The sequence below is a fragment of the Varanus komodoensis genome, unplaced genomic scaffold, assembly GCF_004798865.1.
Source record: "Varanus komodoensis strain SLA01 unplaced genomic scaffold, ASM479886v1 scaffold10, whole genome shotgun sequence".
Taxonomy (NCBI): domain Eukaryota; kingdom Metazoa; phylum Chordata; class Lepidosauria; order Squamata; family Varanidae; genus Varanus; species Varanus komodoensis.
Window position 1 is genome coordinate 20,873,308 of NW_025335269.1, and position 18,363 is coordinate 20,891,670.

At 40.7% G+C, this 18,363-nt stretch overlaps 1 protein-coding gene across 2 annotated transcripts in view; it reads left to right on the plus strand.

Moving 5' to 3' along the window:
• Nucleotides 1-4,394: 4,394 nt before the first annotated feature.
• The window catches only part of SLC6A20 (solute carrier family 6 member 20), a 28,314-nt gene continuing 14,345 nt past the window's right edge, over nucleotides 4,395-18,363 (plus strand). For both annotated transcript variants that reach the window (XM_044456161.1, XM_044456169.1), the window contains exons 1-2: nucleotides 4,395-7,648; nucleotides 17,005-17,145. In XM_044456161.1, the coding sequence (XP_044312096.1) occupies nucleotides 7,522-7,648; nucleotides 17,005-17,145 (268 nt within the window). In that variant the 5' untranslated portion in view covers nucleotides 4,395-7,521. The remainder of the gene's footprint in view (nucleotides 7,649-17,004; nucleotides 17,146-18,363) is intronic.

An 18,363-nucleotide genomic window follows, 5' to 3' on the forward strand; every position in this document is an offset into this window, starting at 1 on the left:
CTTGCTGTGTTATGTTTGTGTCTAATAAACAGCATTGTATGTAATTACATCTGATGCATTAGTGATAAATTCTGTTGAGTTTAATAATATTTCTCAATTGGTTGATAGGAGTAAGAAATTAGCACAAATGGGATAAAATAAAACCCAAAGTGTTGCATTCATCAATAATTACTTAACAAGAGGTAAAACAAAGAAAATAAACCATCCCTTAGTAAGTCTTCATCCTATTTTAGAATATATTATCCCCTCAAATACTTGAGAAATACAATCTTTAACAAAAAATATTTTTCATATTTTGTATAGTAGATGGGTAGCTGTACAGACAGAATTCTCAGTGATAAAGCACATGTTTTCAATGCTTAAAGTCTGAGATTCAAGCCTTTGTATTTCCACATTCAGCTGAAACTTGGAGAGTTACCATCAGACTAATGGAGACACTGCAGAACTAAATTGACCAATGGTCCGATCTGGCATAAGGCAGGTGTCTTATGTTCAACAATTGCTGTTCATAATTAACTGGTATCACTTCACCTCCTTTAGCTGTATGTGATGCTGAAGTCTGCATCTCATCTTTGTAAAGTAAAACCTAGAAGTCTTTTCAGATTGTGGAACAACATGCTGTTGCTATTTTCATGTTTTTCAAGGCCGTTCAACACTATACCTGCAGGGGGTCCCCACCAGCATAAGTTGTAGAACATACTTGGCCCAGAGAAACAAAGTTAACAAAGGATTTGTTTTCATACAGGACACTTAACATTGTTGGCCTATACATGTCTGTCTAGAAGCACATCCTATTATTTATTTATCATTTAAGTTTTTTATATACTGTTCTCTCAGCACATTGCTCTCAGAACAGTTTACAGATGGTGGCCAATATTAAATAACAATTATTCATAAAATCCATACAAAAATACAGAGAAATATTAAAAAAGAATAAAATATATTAAACCAGAGTAGCCAATCATTAAAAACCATTATAAAATCAGACCACTAATCAACAGTAAAATAAAAAGGTTTTGACCTGGCACTGAAATGTATAGTGTTGGCGCTGGGCACACCTCCCTGGGAAGGGTACCACTAATGCAAAGCTCCTTTTCTGTGAGCCATCTTTAAAGGAAGCAGGGAAGATCTTAGGGTCTGGGTAGTTACATATGGGAAGAGGTGTTTCTTAAGATATCCAGGTCCTAAGCCATTTAGGGCTTTAGCATGAGCACCCTAAAGCAGACCTGGACTTCAATTGGTAGCCAGTGCAGTTGAGAAAGAACAGGGTTGATATGCTCGCAATGGCCTGTCCCAGTCAACAAGCTGTCCTGCTCTGTACCAAATGACATTTCTGGACCATTTTCAAGGGCAGCCCCACATAAAGTACATTGCAGTAATCTAGACATGAGGTTACCAGTGCATGGATTGCCATTGCTAGGTGCTACCCATTCAGGTAAGGACACAGCTGATAAAAGGTGCTTCTGGCCACAGATGCCACCTTGTGTTCCAGGGACAATTCTGTGTCCGGGAACACCCCCAAATTCTGCACTCTGTCCTTTTTGAGAAGTGCAACCCTGGCTAGGACAGGGTGGATACCCTCCTGGACTGAGGTTCTGCCTATCAAGAGCACCTCCATCTTATTTGGATTAAGTTTCAATTTGTTGGCCTTAATCCAGTCTGTCACCCCAGTCAGGTGCCAGTTTAGAGTTGAAACTGCCTCACCTGGATCAGATGTAAACAAGAGGTAGAGCTGAGTGTCATCAGTGTACTGATGACACTTTAGTGCAATCTCCAGATGACCTCTTCCAGTGGTTTCATGTAGATATTAAATAGCATGGGGGATAGGATAGAATCCTGTGGCACTCCATGCCATAACTGCCATGGGGCTGAGGTGATAATCTCCCAGCAACACCATCCGGAATCAGTCAGCCAGATAGGAGAGGAACCACTGCAAAGCAGTGCCTCCAACTCCTAATCCAGCCGGCCTACCCAGAAGGATACCATTATAGTATATCAAAAGCTGCTCAGAGGTCCAGGAGAACCAGTGTACTCCCCCTGATTTTCTCCCAGCAAAGGTCATCCCACAAGGTGGCCAAGGCTGTGTCCGTTCAATAACCAGGCCTGAAACCAGATTGAAATTGATCCAGATGGTTGTTTTCTCTAAGAGTGCCTGGAGATTCCAGCCACCACTGATTGCATAGGGCTTACTCTAAGGCAGGGGTCTCAAACTCGCGGCCCGTGGGATGATATTTTGTGGCCCCCACTTGATATCAAAGTTTAGTGATAGTGCGGCCCACGCGTTTTTCTCACACGCACCTGCGTGAGTCGTTACCCTGGGTGCAATGTTCCCTCTAAGCTGCGCGCCGGGACGGGCGAGGCATGGGGGAGGGGCCCTGCGGCCTTCAAAGCGTGGAATACTTGAAATCCTTTTTATGTGGAATACTTGATGCGGCCCAGCCTCACCCAGACTCTACTTCCAGCAGCCCCCAGGTAAGTTGAGTTTGAGACCCCTGCTCTAAGGTGAGTATAGGATAGCTCCTTAGAAATGACAGTCAAGACTGCAGGATAAAAAAAAAATACTGTATCGTACCTGTCTGGCTCATTTTTACCATGCTATTGCTGCCAAATTGACTACCCAATTAACTTGGAGTGCAGTCCTATGCACATTCAGTGGGACCCCCTCCCTGATAAATGAATTTAAGATGAGTTTGAGATTGCCAACTAAAGCAAAATTATATGTGCACATAAAGAGCCAAAGGAAATGTTTAACTTTTTTCTCCATTATTTATCTGATTTCCATTCAGGCAGAAGGTTGCTTGTTAGCACACCTAGCAAGCAGCAGCCCTATTTTGCAGATTGTCTTATCATTTATTAACTTGTCAAAACAAACCCATCCTTTATAGAATTACCATTACGTATTTTTAACAGATAAGTCAATCACTAACCATTACTATCTCAAGCATATTCATCAGTAGAACTTCATCCATCCCCACTGAGATCACTGGAACTCTATTCCATAGTTGGACTCACTGAATGGAAGCATATTTCCTCTGAGTCACTAAAATGTTCTCATTAAACATCATGAAGCCACAGGGCTCCCCATTCACTGCAAAGTTGTTGTTGTTAGTCACGAAGTCATGTCGAACCATCACGACCCCATGGACATTCCTCTAGGCCTTCCTGTCCTCCACCATCCCCTGGAGTCCACTTAAGCTAGACGCATCTGTTATATTGCGATCAAAATATATTTTTGTATGCCTCTGCATATATCCCTTTTCAGGGCTCTCCTTGTACTCCAAATGTGTCATATCCTCCTAACAGGGCCCTGCAGGGCCCTGCTATAAGGCAGTGGCTGCAAGGTCAAGGAGTGCTTTCCTTTTGATGCAAATGATAGCCATGGGGTGGAAGGTGCCTTATCTGGGATCATAGAGGGAGCTAAAGATTAAATCATCTGCACTCCTCACTGTAATCCCAACTGAGTGCAGGTCTTACAGTTATTTCCTAAAGAGAGTAACTCATGTATGCATGTTTGTCATCTCTAGTTAGATCATTTTAATGTACCTGTATAGTACAAGTGTTTTCAAGGTTTGTTTGCAACATTCCTTTCAAAAGAAAATCTTAAGCAAAAAACAAAAAACTATAAAGTCCTTGACCACCCTGTCTTGATCAATGTGCAAAATATTTTGTGAACAAATTGCTTCACATCTGCTTAACTATAGCTATTCAGAATCAATTCCAATTAGCCTAGTTCTTCCCCCACCACACACTTTTTTTTTTTTTTTTTTGCTTTAAGTTATACTTTTCAGCTTTTACATGCTGAGGTGCTAAAGAATTCTTGAAGAGGGGAGGCTTATCACATACTTTCTTGACTCGTGCCCATCCCAACTTGTTAAGCATGGCAAAACACATCTGAGGGATCAGAATGCTTCCAGACAGGTCTTCCAGCAGTACCAATCAAAAGACATTATGCAATTATTTGGGATTTTATTTTAATCTGATAAGAAAAAAAGATGAAAGATATGGTGAAGAAACATGAGAGGGTTAAAAATTGAAGCCAACATCATCTAAAAAAGGTAAAGGTAAGGGTTTCCCCTTGACATTAAATCCAGTCATGCCTGACTCTAGGGGGCGGTGCTCATCTTCGAGGGAGCCAGCGTTTGTCTGCAGACAGTCTCCGTGGTCATGTGGCCAGCATGACTAAACACTGAAGTGCACGGAATGCTGTTACCTGCCCACCGAAGTGGTACCTTTTTATCTACTTGCATTTGCATGCTTTTGAACTGCAAGGTTGGCAGGAGCTGGGACGGAGCAACGGGAACTCACCCCGTTGTGCAGATTCAAACCAGCAACCTTTCAATCTACCAGCCCAGCAGCACAGCAGTTTAAACCACTGTGCCACCTGCAGTCCCAACATCATCTAGACCCCTGTAAAATTAGTTGAATGAGGTAGTGTATTGCACAATAACAGCCTTATGCCAATGTACTCAGTCCTCACTTTTGGCCCCTTCTAATTTAAATAACTATTACTTTGCCAAATTTACCATTCGTGGGCCATGTCTTGCACTGTGTGCTGATAGACCACACAGGTTTTCTTGGACATAACTGAGTACTTCAGTATGTTCCAAACTGATTTCTGATCCAGGTTTAGGACTGAAACTGTCTTGGTTACTCTGGTGGATGATAAATGCTAGGATATTAACATAAATGATGGGTGGGTACCATCAGTACCATCAATCATGGTATCCTTCTGAACCATTTAGCTAGAATAACCATTTAGGTAACTGGAGGCACCATTCTGCAGTGATTCCCTTAAATTCTTCCCATTTTCAGAGTCATGGAAAAGTCATGTGTATGGTGACTGTTTCTTCAACTAGGGGAATTTAGTAAATAGGCTATGAAACTGCTAGGTAAGTATAGGCTGAACTGTTGCTGATAAGCAGACTCCATTCAGCTTTAGCTCTCATTTCTGTTACCTAATCCTGGGAAGACAGTTGAAATTCTAAGCCAGTTTTTGAGAAGCAGTTTGGTGGGAAAAAACCCCTGAAGCTTGAGACAGATATGACAAAGTGTATGTCAGTTGGAAAAGTGAAGTGCCTGTTTGGAATGGGGTGGCACTCCCCTGAAACACTAGAACTTCATCCTGGTAGAGGACACTCCTACTTTTGGATGTTCATGCAAACCAGTGACCAGGAATGTTTTTTCCAGCTTCGTTTGGTACACTAGTTGTGTCCTTTCCTGGAGAAATAATTTCTGAGCCTAATTTCTGCAATGAACTTGACTTGGGCTGCCTCCACTGAAGCCAGTCCAGAAACTTTGATTGGTCCAGAACATGACCAGCTTGGTTTTGCTTGGAGCCAGCTGCTGATCCTCAGTCAATTTGTCTATCAAATTGTTGCTGTGTGAGGGACAATTCAACATGCTGGTTTTAATCTTGGAAGCTATCAACAGAACATTAACAGGATAGCTCAGAAGCAACCTCCATCAGGTAGAACCTGTCCAAGAACTTCAATTTATTATACATTGTCTTCTATCTGTCCCCTGCCATCAGAAATTCAGCAGGTGGAATGAACTCCCAAAGGAGTCACTCTTAATCCCTTCATTGTCAATTTTTAGAAAAATGGAAACAGCATTACTATTTCAACAGAATTCTTCAAAAGGTCTTTACTTTATGAATCATTGCACACCATCGAAAGAGTTTCAGCGAGTGGGTGGTACAGAAAATCAAGCAAGCTGCAGTCCTAGATCCACCTCTAAGTTCCATTCATTCACTCAACTGGACTTAATTCTGATCAGGCACACATAAATTTGCCTCTCAAACCTACTTTAACTTATACCTGCTTTTACTGCAAGTTTAAAGTGGTTGCTTTTCTGAGTATCTGTTTTCTTTGAATGCGTTTCTATATTGATCACTGTTTCTTGAATAAAACGAGAGCTACCTTGACTACATATTAACATCAAAATGGAGGGTTTAAATTCTAGGGCTGATCTAATGGTTCCCCCTTCCTCTAATAGAAGACATCTTCCTTGGAAAGGAAGGGTTCTATGGAGCTACTCAATAAAATATAATACTAGGGCTGTAATCCTCTACCGAATTACCTACGTGTAAGCTCTACTGAATTCAGTGGATATTTGCAGGGTTGCCACAAGCCTTCAATTTCTAAAAAAAAATCAGCACTGCAAAGTGCAATATAGTGAAGTGCAGTAAAATGAGATAAACCTGTAATGAATCATGTGAATGAACTCTAATGAAAATAAAACTATATGCTATTCAGTTATAGTAATGACCACTTTTAAGTCTCATTAATTTGCATGACTGTGCTCTAACTATGACTAAGTCTGGTTCCAGCCATATGATGGGTGTTACATTCATAATCAGTACCACTATGGGATGCTTTGCTCCAGTAATAAGTACCTTAGCAGCATTTGTGCTTCCTGCAATATGTCATCCCTATCTTCTACATAAAATAGCTTAGAGAAACACAAGGCAGTAGCAACAAAGCATATCAAGTTAAAACCTTCACATATTTTTCAAGTGCATTTAAAAATCAACTATTAAAAAGATATGTTAAAGCTAGAGAACATATGGGCAAAATTTCACATAGTATAAAGCAAGAGTGATCAAGCCAGCTGTATATAATACAAATCAAGTCTAGAGTTCATATTAGCCACTGAAGCTTATTCACAGATATAAATTCTGTAAATAAACACATGCCTATTTTTTCTTAAAGTGTTTCTGTAACAGTTAAGCTCACATACTAATTGAGATTACAAAATCAAAGCCATTTTTTTTCTCAGGTACCCCTTGAGAACAAAACTAATCCAGAAGAAGCCTGTCCTCCTAAAGACCTATAGGGATGTGATGGAAGCTGTAGTCCAACACATCTCAGAGGGTAAAGAAGGTTGTTAACCTAACATAAAAGCTGTGATTCTCAAAACAAAACAAACTTATTTTAGTTGCAGTGTTTTCCCCTTTTTATAATCCCTTTGTGACCAAAAGCCCTGCAGGAATATTTTTGATATGTCAAGAAAATCTTTTTTCTGTCATCACTAAGATGATTTACCATTGAAATTAAATGTTTGAAATGAGGCAAATGCACTAACCCAAACCCATACTGTGGGGTAAGTTTTGTCACCCCACAAATAATTAAACACAAGATGCTGACAGGAACAAATAGTTCCCGAAGCCCCATGGTCTTAATACAATGTAATCTTGTGCAACCCCAAATGTTTTTTGACATTAAGTCCAGCATGGGGCAAAACTAAATTACTGAATTTCAGAACTTTCCAGGAAATGCAAGTTGAAATCTAAGCAATTATTTTTCTGGAATGCTTTTTTTACAGCTTGCTTTCCCTTCTATTTATCTAACTCGCATTCCCACTTTGCAAAGTTCCTGTTAATAAGATTAGCAATTAAAAAGCCTGCATGGCAATTGGCAAGCATGTTCCTCTTGGAGTTGGATTGGCACTGAATCTCCATAAGAACTTGAAGAGGTCTGAGAGGAGTGAAAGCACACTCTACTGTGTGCCCAGTGCCCAAGAATGGAAATTGAGAAATCCAGGCCCCTGTGGGACAACCCCTTCCAGTTTGTACTTGCCTGTATATCATATGCAGTGGGACTGGGGAATGTATGGCGCTTTCCCTATTTATGTCAGATGCATGGAGGAGGTGAGTGTGACTGATGTTTCTTGGTTTGGCTCTGGGTAAGGAATTGGGGATCAAGTGCATCTATTTTGGAAACTAAATTGTCTTTTCAGAATGTCTTTGGATGCTAAATAGGGAGCCTCATCTTCGGAAGAAATAAGCAGTTGCTGTAATATTTTAGACAGAACATTAGCAGAAGATCCTTGCATCCTTCTGTTGTTCATTATCTCTTCTTCCTACATGTGTCTGTTTCTTCAATTTCCAATGTATGTCTTAGATTGCACACTTGCAGTCAAGGTTTATTCTTTCAATTTTATCGTAGTATTAAAGATATATTATTCTTGTCATTAATTTGTTTAAACCCTGTAAGACTTGCGATCAGACTATTTGAAATGCTGTATTTTTTCTATGAAATTGATTAGAAGTTAGGATCTTTGAGGAGGCTTTTCTCTTGTTTCCACGGCCACTGAAAGCATGTTTTGCAGGTTCACACCAGAGGGTCTTCTCAGTGGCTTCGCCCAGGCGCCAGAACTTTGCCAAAATTGGCTAGGCTGACTCCATCATTGAAAGGCAACAATGAAAGATAGTTCTATTCAAGCCTTTCATATGTAAGCTACTTGATGGTTGCAGGAAGTTTTATCCAGTTAGGTGTTCTTTATTTCTATTATTGCATTTTTAATTGTGCTTTGTGTTGGTCTGTGTGTCAATCAAATTTAGTTTTTTATTTGTATATTATTATTGTTAGCATCTTTGAGTTCCCTTTTTTGTCAGATGAGATATAAATTTAAATAAATTAATACATTCTTATTTAATGTTATTAGTCTGACAGCTTCCCTCATTGTGACTGTGAGCAGAATTGAAATGCTGCAAGTTATTGAACAAATGGTTTTCACATGCAATTTATTGGAAGCCAGTTAATGTCATATAGATTTATAAACCAGGAAGATACTTTGTAGCAGAATCCCAGCATGAGCAAACCATGGAAGTCAAGAACTTTTAAATATATATATTTGATGGGTGAAAGTCCTGTGAAACTCCCCTGGCAGCGTTCCCATGTCTCTCTCTTCTAGGCAGAATCTCAGGTTTGTGATCCAAAACCAGCCTTCCTAGAGTCTCACAAAGAATAACACCATCTTCTCCTTTCCCCTAGCCATTTGCTGGTTTTCCAGCTTCTGTACAGTTTTTCCAGGTTGAGATTCTTTCTTGTAAGGCTTAGTAAGAGCTTTGAGTTGAAATATGATGGAGGGTTTTAAAAAGTAGCCTGTCCCTTTTTGCTTTCGTTCCATCACTGGAATGGAGCCCCTAAAAGCTTCTCCAAAATGAAATTTGGCTTTTGGGTTCAAAGAGGTTCAACACCCCTGCTCTAACCTTCTCTTTTCACCCTATTCTGCCCTGTTTCCTTCCCTTCTGCTCCCCATCCTTCAAAAACAGTTCTTTATATGAATTTTAGGGAGAGGTGAAACATCAGGCATACATTTTCCCTTTCTGGGAAATCATAAAAGGAGAGTCATTGTTGGCCAATAGTGTTAAGTACCATGGGCAAATTTTGTATCTACTGCATTGTTGGTCTTCATTACATATACTACATGAATGCCCGATCTTCCCAATCCCACAGGGCAGAATGGCAGCCACAACCACTCCTGTGACTTGACTGATGATTTGAAAGAAGCAAATAACAGTTTTGCCAGCTTATACTAGGCCAGAAAAACATGCATATTTTTCTCTGGGTAAAGAAGCATTGCAGGTGGGGTCCAGCAACAAGTTTAAAGTAAAGTGGGGAAACAAATCTATGCCATTTGAAACCTATGGCAGACATTTTGCTTCATGAGATAGAGCAGCAAATTATGATCCTCCTTAAGTCAAAGTGCAAAGTGTCCAAGGCTAGTCCAATCATTTTGGGAGGAAATTCCACAAGCATCACACCCACCCTTTGTCAATAAAATACTACAACCATAAATGTAATGGCTAGCAGTCTTCTGCCTTTTCATGACTAACCAAACTAGTTGTCTGGGTGGCTGCATCACTGTGGAGTCATGAAAATGCCATGGCAGATTATGTTCATGACCTCACTATAAAGTCAAGGTGTTGGCAAGACTGAAGATAGAAAATTCAAAATATGAAGATGCAGACTTCCAGAAAGTTTAAATCCTTTTACCCCCATTACCACCACACTTCCTATCAACAGTGATCTAATCAAAAGTTATATCACAAACTAAACAGATCTCTAAATTGTGTGAAGGGGCCTTCTGGTACTGAGTTTTTATTTCCCCTAGCTATGATGTCATGGTTCAGAAATAAAGCTGAGCTCCAGCCATGTTCCAAGTTCAGATGGGTACCATATAGAGGGGCAGGTCTGAAATATCCAATTCTGGTAGCTAGGCAAGAGCTGTGGGTGAATACCTCTAAATCAGAGTGAGGAGAAAGGAGCTGGTCCACTGGAGAAGGGTAAGACCAGTGGTTCTGAGCTAGTTTGGCAGCAAAGACCAACACAAAATTGATTTCTAGCTGTGACTGGATCCCTTGTATGTTTTGCTTGCTTGCTTGTTTGCTTGAGCAACCATGGTGGTATGAGAAGCAAAAATTAGACTGAGACCATGGCACTGAAGAAGACAGCAATTAACCATTTTGTCCTATGCTGTTTCCGCAATGTAAACTCACCTCCTATTTGCTTTCTTAGGGAAAGCTGCCTGTAAATTTTCCCTTGTAAAATAATCACTTCAGGGAAGATTTATATTGGGAACATCATCAGTGCAGATTTTGATGGGAACTTGGTCAGTGATCCCCCCCATACCATTTGAACCTCCCCAATGCCAGAAGTTTGCCTTTTCTCTCCAGGCTCAACCACCCAGGCAGTACCTGCTGTATCTCATCATCCTTGTCATGGCTTAAATACTTTGCAGAGGTGGCTAAATCAGTAGCAGCAACAAGGAAGAAGAAAAACAGAGCCAACAGGCCTGTACAGCCAGAAACAGAGGCCTCCTGCTGTAGGAACATTAGCCTTGGCAGGGGACACATGATGCCAGCCCCTGATGTCAACTCTGCAGTAGGGACAGGGCTAAGCCTACCCAGCACCAGTCACTCAGTAAATGTGAAGACTGCAAGTCTGCTTTTAAAAAGAGAGAGGCAGAGTATATCTCATCACAGATCTATATTGTTTTGCTCACATTTCACACAGCAAACTAATGTTTGCCACAAAAACCCAAGCCTTTGCATACCCAACTCATTCAAAAGAAAAGGAAACTGTTAAGGCTGTTAATAAAGGATATTGTTATAATGTCAAGGATTTCGGGCTCTTGAGAACTCCTTTTGCAAGGAAGAAGTTACCTAACTTCCAAACAAAGGGCCTGTTAATAAAAGCACAGGAAGGAGGCAGCAATAATAATTCCCTGAATATAACGGATTATAGCTGAGCATTCCCTTCCCCTTCTCTGTATCCATGACTGTGCAGATAACATTCATTTCTATTGCTCAAGAGTCCTCATGTCAAGGAATGTTAATGCTACAGATTAAATACCAAATAATAGATATTTACATAAATATTTTGGCGTGCTCTGAAAAGGAAACTGGAAGGGCTGCACACAAAGAACCTCCTTTTGATTTAGTCTGAGTTGTTCACAGGTGGCTCCAAAGTCAAACACGGGTTTGGACCAGGAGAAAATTTTCTTCAAGGTTGAGCTTTCAGTGCCCCTTCCCCTGGCCCACTCCATTTCTACCAAGCAATTATTGTTGAATTATTTCCTGACTTTTGTGCCATTCCCCCTTCCACACACATCATTCTGAAAGGTTGAAATGCCTTGCCTAAGGCTTCATTACTGGCAGCAAGAACTTTAAATGTTAAAATATGTTGGCATTTTGATTCAGCCCCTTTTGCTTTGGCTCTGCCCACCACTGGTCACTGGCCTCTGCAAGCTTCTCTGAAATAGAATTCAGCCCTCAATCTGAAAAAACTTTTAATTGCTCAGACATAAATAATACTGGGCCCTAACACACATCCTACCAGAAGGCTGCATAGCTGCTAATCCATTTAGGAGAAATTGTGATACTCATTGACTTCTTGCAGCTTCTTTCCCACATTATAGATTTGAAAAAGTGTATCAGTCAGATCCACCTGCAAAATCAGGGCATTCAGTGTGGACACCTGAAGAGGAGACACATATGTGTGCCCAGCTTTCCATGCCTAGGCTTTTACATGCTCATCACACAGAACTGGAGTAAGGTGGAACTACACACATCAGGGGTACAACCAGTGAGGCACCCCAACATCCCCATGATAGAGCACAGAAAATGTAGATGCAGCAAGACAAGTTTCCATTTATCAGATGTCTATTCATTCTCATCTTTGTATTCTTGAAAAGTTCCCATGGGATGCAGATGGGCACAGGCGAGTTTTGAAAAGATTTAAGTTGAACTGGCTCCTAGGCAGGAAATCTACTGAGTCTCTGATCGTCTGTGTCAGTAGCTTCCACAGAGGTTAATTCAAACAGAAAGAAAGGAGTGCAAACAACAGCACTTCACAAGTCTAAGGAAGGGACCTCCAAAAATCTAGTTGGTCCACTGAAACTCACAATTCTTCTTTCGTACTATTGCTACTTGTTCCTTGGCTTTCTGCCAGTTGAGCAAACAGGTGGTAGCAATAAGGAGAAAATGGCAGAAGAGCAATAGCAGCTGGTGACAAAGGTGACAAGAAGGGAGACTCATTGAAGGAGAAGGCCTGCTGATCGTGTCTTACTTAGGACCCTCAAAAACCTGACACTGCATGCAGCTGCGTAGCCTTATAGAGTCTGGCTATTAGCTCAGCTAGGCCAGGATTATCTGCTGTCACTGACTGCAGGACCTCATGGATTTAGACAAATTAGGTTTTCCAGTAGAGATGACAACAAAAGTCTCTTCATGCCAAGTTATAAAAGCCCAGTGCAGGTGAAAGGTATGCTTTTAAAGCTTCCAGATTCTTCTCCAGATGAAATTAAAATCTGAGCTGGAGAAGAATGCTCCATTCCCCTGCTCCCAATACCAAGCAAGGATTGGTGGGAATAGGATTAATGGAAATGGACAGGAACATACCTTGCATTGGCTCAGAAAAAAAATACCTGACTTCTTTCCATTTCAGTTCTTGCATTAATCCTCAGTCAAGCACTCCAGCCCAACCTTCTTGCTGAGAATAGCTCCTCTGCAGCCAGGACCAGACCAATACATTTTGCTATTTGAAATGAAAAACAAGATGGCTCCTCCACCCCATTCTATCAATGTGCAAACACTTGCTGGACTGGCAATAAAATCATGTTCTAACACTAATAATAGGATAGCATCCTTCCCACATCCAAGATAGCTGGTCTTTTTAGGGGACCCAGGATAGATTATGCAGCATCCACAGCTCCAGGGGAGGGGAACAGCTAGGGAATCCAGAAGGAACAGTTGGGAGGTTGTTGATACTGCACCCCAGCTTCTGCTTAATGGTAAGACCATCCCTGCCTAAAGCTATCTAGATCCTTTTCTTCTTCTTCTAAGAGACCCTGACTGTGCATTTGTGTGTCACAAAATGTTTGAACCTACACCAAACCTATCTGGAGTTTCTGCCATTCCACCTTTCTCCAGTAAAATTGATGTGCACTTGTTTTTCCCTGATAACATTATGCACACCAGTCAATTCATCTTGTGCAAAATGTCCTTAGAGCTTTTAAGGATTTGGGTTTTGGAAAATGAATCTGAATGTTGGGATTTCAACCAAATGCAAGAAGCCTGTGTAGATTCTTTGTCTAACTCGGCAAGTACTGCTGAAACAGCCTTTTGTAAGATGTTTGTCCGATGGGGGAGGTTTCACTTTATTAATGGGACTTTGTAGGTCAGTAGTCCACACAGCGGAAGCTTTCCAAATCTTGCCACTGAGATAAGAATGTGCAAGCATGCCTAATCCCTCTCAATGATTTCCAGGACAACACGATGCTCCTGAAAGAGAGTGCCACCAAACCATTTGAAAAATGTCACTGCTATATCACCTTGAAAAGAAGTGGTGTTTCTTTGTCAGGCAGTTTCCAACACATGTTCAGATAACAGCTTGAAAGCTTGATCCCAGAGCCTCATTGGAAGATAGTTGCAAGAATTTTCAGATGGTTTCCCCTCCTTCCAGCCTGCCATCTCTGGGAATAACTTATTTTAGAATGTGTATTATATTTTTATTTATTTATTTATTTATTTATTTATTTATTTAGAAAATTTCTATGCCGCCCCATTCGCCGAAGCCTCGAGGCGGCTCACAAAACATCAATTAAAATATAATACACTAAAAATATAAAACAAATTAACAATATAAAATAAATCTACCACATCTTATCCTCCAAGAAGTTCAGGGTTGCACACATGGTCTTTAGTTCCCCCCTGCCCCATTGTATCCTGATAGCAGCCCTGTGAGGTAGGCTAGGATGAGAGCTAGTGACTTGTTGAAGAGAGCACTGTGAGTTTCACAAATGGAAGAGATTTGAATCTGTCTCTCCATGGTCTAAATTCTGTCCACTGCACAGGCCTAGTCCAAAACATTTTGCTGCCTGAGGTAAAGTGGCCAATATACCCCCTCCCCCAATCAAGGTGCATGGTACCCAAAACTGGGCATGTAGTTTTGACATCTGAAGCAGAAAATCCCTCGACTGCCTTTCCCTGGTAATAAAAATGCCAAGCATAGTAATTTTGTTTCCCTTTCATGGTATCTCAGATCAGTTGCCTGAAGAGACTGCCTTGTGCAGGCAGGCCTGGCCTTGTTACGCTAGACCTTAGCTGCCATTGTTCTGTGCCTCTAATGTGGAATTTCAGAATTGTTTCCTCAGCAGTTTCCATGAGGAAATTTATCATCATTAAAATGATTCTTCACAATTGCTGCCCTGAGGTACTCTTTTCTTAGCATGAACATGAATGCTTAAGTACTTTTCATAGAATGAAGGTGAAGTGATGAGGAAAGTATCCCCTGCTCACTTGTTTGCTTCCTTTATTTATGTCAGACTACTCCTAATGGTATAGAAGCAAAGCTGGTTTTAAAAAAAGGAATAAATAAATTGACACAAAAAGAAAGCAGCGGCACCACAGAAGAGTAAAATGATAAGAATCACCAAACCTCAAACCAAATTCAAGTATCAGTATGATTGCCAGAGTTGGCCTGTCCATTAGACTGAGTGAAGCAACTGCCAGAGGCAGCGAATTATAAGAGGCAGGAAGAATAGAGAGTCATATGTACCAAATAGTCTACTAGGTAATTCTAGATCCTGAAAATGGTTTTATAGAGGGTCCCTTTGGACAGGGTCCTTCATGTTACTTCAGTCATAAAGTACGTAATTGACACTTCTCCCTTCATTGTATGTTAGGTTTGCTAGCTCTGATTAGATAGATTCTGATCATTTTAACTCTGCTCAATCTTATGCTGGGAATTGTGGGACTTTTTTCTCTCTAAGCACAAGTAGGATTGCACTCTTAAGCTCACTTAAATCATACCATTCATGAATTGAGAAATTAGAGTTTGCTTCTGCTTGGCTGGATACCCTCAGCACCTCTCAGGGTCCTCATTTGGAGGAGGAAGGATTTGGACTTTGGTTCCAAGGTCCATCGCTAGCTGCCCCACTGTGGCTTGCCTAATGCCCCCTAAGCTGACCCTAAGCACTCAGGTTCAGTGGAAGATGCTGTTCCGTTACTAGTGTTGCAGCCAAATCCAGACTGGAGGGGGCATCAGCTTGTCCCTCATCCAAGGAGACACAACATTTTGAGCTGGACCTCAGTTGGAGACTTCACTATATTCTTGGAATATGTTCTTTGTTGTTGGGGGGGGGGGGCGAATTTGTAAGCTCCCACCTACAAAACCTACAGCTTAGTCCTTGTTATATTTATCTGCAAGAAAGTTCAACTGATTTCATTTAGACTTCACTTCCAAAGTATACATTTTGTCTTCAAAGTGCCACACCACTTGATCTCTTCTCTCTTCCCTTGGTTACATTTTAATGCTTTTTTACAACAATTAGTCATCCTTTAACAATAATTCAGTCTGAACTGTGTAAAAGACTCTCCTTAATCACACAGATTATAAAACTAGTTACAGAAAATGATTCCAACATTTCCAACTCAAACAACTTGGTCCACAGGCTTATTTTCTAATAGGTACCTATTGGGGCTGATGTTAGGGTACTATAAGTATGACTAAATCTAGGTATGTCCTGATACGGGAAAGGAAGAAAGACAAAAGGGAAAGAGGAATACAAGCACATTCAGGCACCAATATTTACCTGAATTGCTCTGAACTATCCAGAGAACTTTGTGTGCTGGGAATATAGAAATTCTGGGAATAAATGCTATTGAACAGATGGAAAGACAAACAGAAGGAAAGGTTTATTCCTCTATATACATGTCAAGGACTGCACTATAACTTATATAATCACTTGGGATTTGAAATACTGGAGGACTCCTTACATTTAGTGCAGTGACACAATTTTGAATAGACTTCAGTGTTAAATATACCCCAATGCTCACTTCAAATGGTTTCAGACTGGACGATCCAAGCACTACCACAGAAAAGACATTCTGCAGCTATTTCATCTTTCCCTCTGTAATATATTATGCATTCTTCCAAATGAACATTTATTGTGGGATCAATATGGCTCATTCACATGCAAGCAGGAAAGTAGAGAGAATCTCCAACATGCCATCTGTCTTTGTGGAACAACTCACAGGGTACCCAACAGATGATGTGGCTTACCATGGGCTGTCCCCTGCTCCCTTGGTGGCACCCAACATTTCCACATTTTCTCGAGTTACCAGCTATTCAGGAAATGAATATCATAAGGCTGCCCCCATTTTGTGATGCTTCTTTTGAAAGCTGTGAAAAGGAAGGAAAGCAGGAAGTCTTGTCTTTAAAAAAATTCTAGCAAATATTTGGATTTGTATTTTGACAGGGAAATACATGCACATTCATGGATGCATGACAACAGGTCTTTCTCAGAACATTGCCTGGGGAAATCTTCCCATTTCTGCTATTTGAACTTGTGCCCTTGCACAATTATAGAAATCAGTAATTTTAAAAAAAATGTGTTCCCGTTCATGTATGCAAAAACATAATTTAGAAAGGTAGTGAACCACTATCAATGAGTGAGAGTCTCCAATGAGCTGCCTTGACAGAACCCTACAACCTCTTTTCCTGAGTTTACTCAAGTTACTGGCAGTGACAGCCACTACATCAAGTGCCCAAGTGGCCCTCTGAAGTGACCATCATTGGCTTGTCCTACCCTCTGTGATCATGAGTCCTTTTGTGTTCACTGCAGGTCCCCACCCCCAATTTTCCCTCGGTTACTATCAAAAGTGAACTAACTCTAAATCACTTAGATTGCTAAATAAATGCTTTGTTTCTCTTGCAGGAGGATTCCTAATTCCTTATATTATCATGTTAATTGTAGAAGGAATGCCATTGTTATATCTGGAGTTGGCAGTGGGACAGCACATGCGTCAAGGGAGCATTGGTGCATGGAAAGCCATAAGTCCTTATCTCTGCGGGGTTGGTGCGTATGTAACTATTTTCCCTGTCCCCCTATAGAATTATTCTTCATTATTTGAGGTACACAATGGATGGCCATCAGTCTCCCCTGTTCACCTATTGGCTCTAATCAGTCTCTATGCATCTGTTCCTCACCTCCCCATTCTAAGCTTTGCTGCAGAGGATAGGACTAGTGTTTCCAACTTCTGAAAAAAAATGTTTCAAAGTTCAAAGACAATAATGAGTCCATTTTCACTGTGATCTTTGTAATGAGGTGCAATAATTACCACCTAATTTTAGACATGGAAGAAATAGGCAACATTTGTAATTATGTAATTGTGTAACTTTTAGCATGCCAAATCAACATCAAATACATTCACAGCTTGTGAAACAGAGATATCTAACACTTGCACAGTTATTTAAATGCAACAACCTGGCACAGATGCAAGCATGTGCAATGCTAACCTTGTATGACTATATCAAGGTGTTTGCTATCGTTTCAACTGACAGTGAGCTCAGGTGGTTGAATGCCTATCTTTTTGAAAACAAAAGGAGTCACCCAGGAAAAAGGAAGCTGCTTCCGCATATTTGAGAGATACCAGATGTGCAAAAGGGCTTACATTTAGGAAGCAAAAGGAAATGCAGCCTAAAGAAAACCCGCCTGGCAAGAACCTGTGGACATACAGAATGTAATGGCAGTTGAACCAATGCAGAAGGGGAAAGGATCTACAGAAGTCAGACATCAGGCTTTCTGACTCTTCCAATTTAGACTGTTTGCAGATGTCTTATACCTGGAGGGCTGCCCTGTTCAAGTCCAGTTGTAAAGCTTTAAAGAAGTGGGTTTTGAGGTCCTCCATCAACAGTGAGCACCTGGGCAGTGGGCTGAGCAGGTACACAGGTCACAGAGGTATTATATTGCAGTTTAAATTATAGTGATAAGCAAACTGTTGTATGCACATTTTAGGTAAATCTGGGCCCTCAGTTGTCCTCTTTCTGTGTGATATGTAAGTGGTCACCCTAGGCTCGTGCTTTAGGCTGGCTTAAGTACTAACTAGGACCCATGATGGTGTACATACGTTTTTATTTATTAGGCCTGTAAGTCACTCCTCTATAAAATGCCTGAAGCAACAGAAAACATCCAGTTAGAATTGCTTGATCATTGCAAATGAAATACATCTTTTTTAAAATAAATCATCCTTTAAAATCCAGCTCAAGTCATTCTTCAAACAGCAGTACAGTTTCG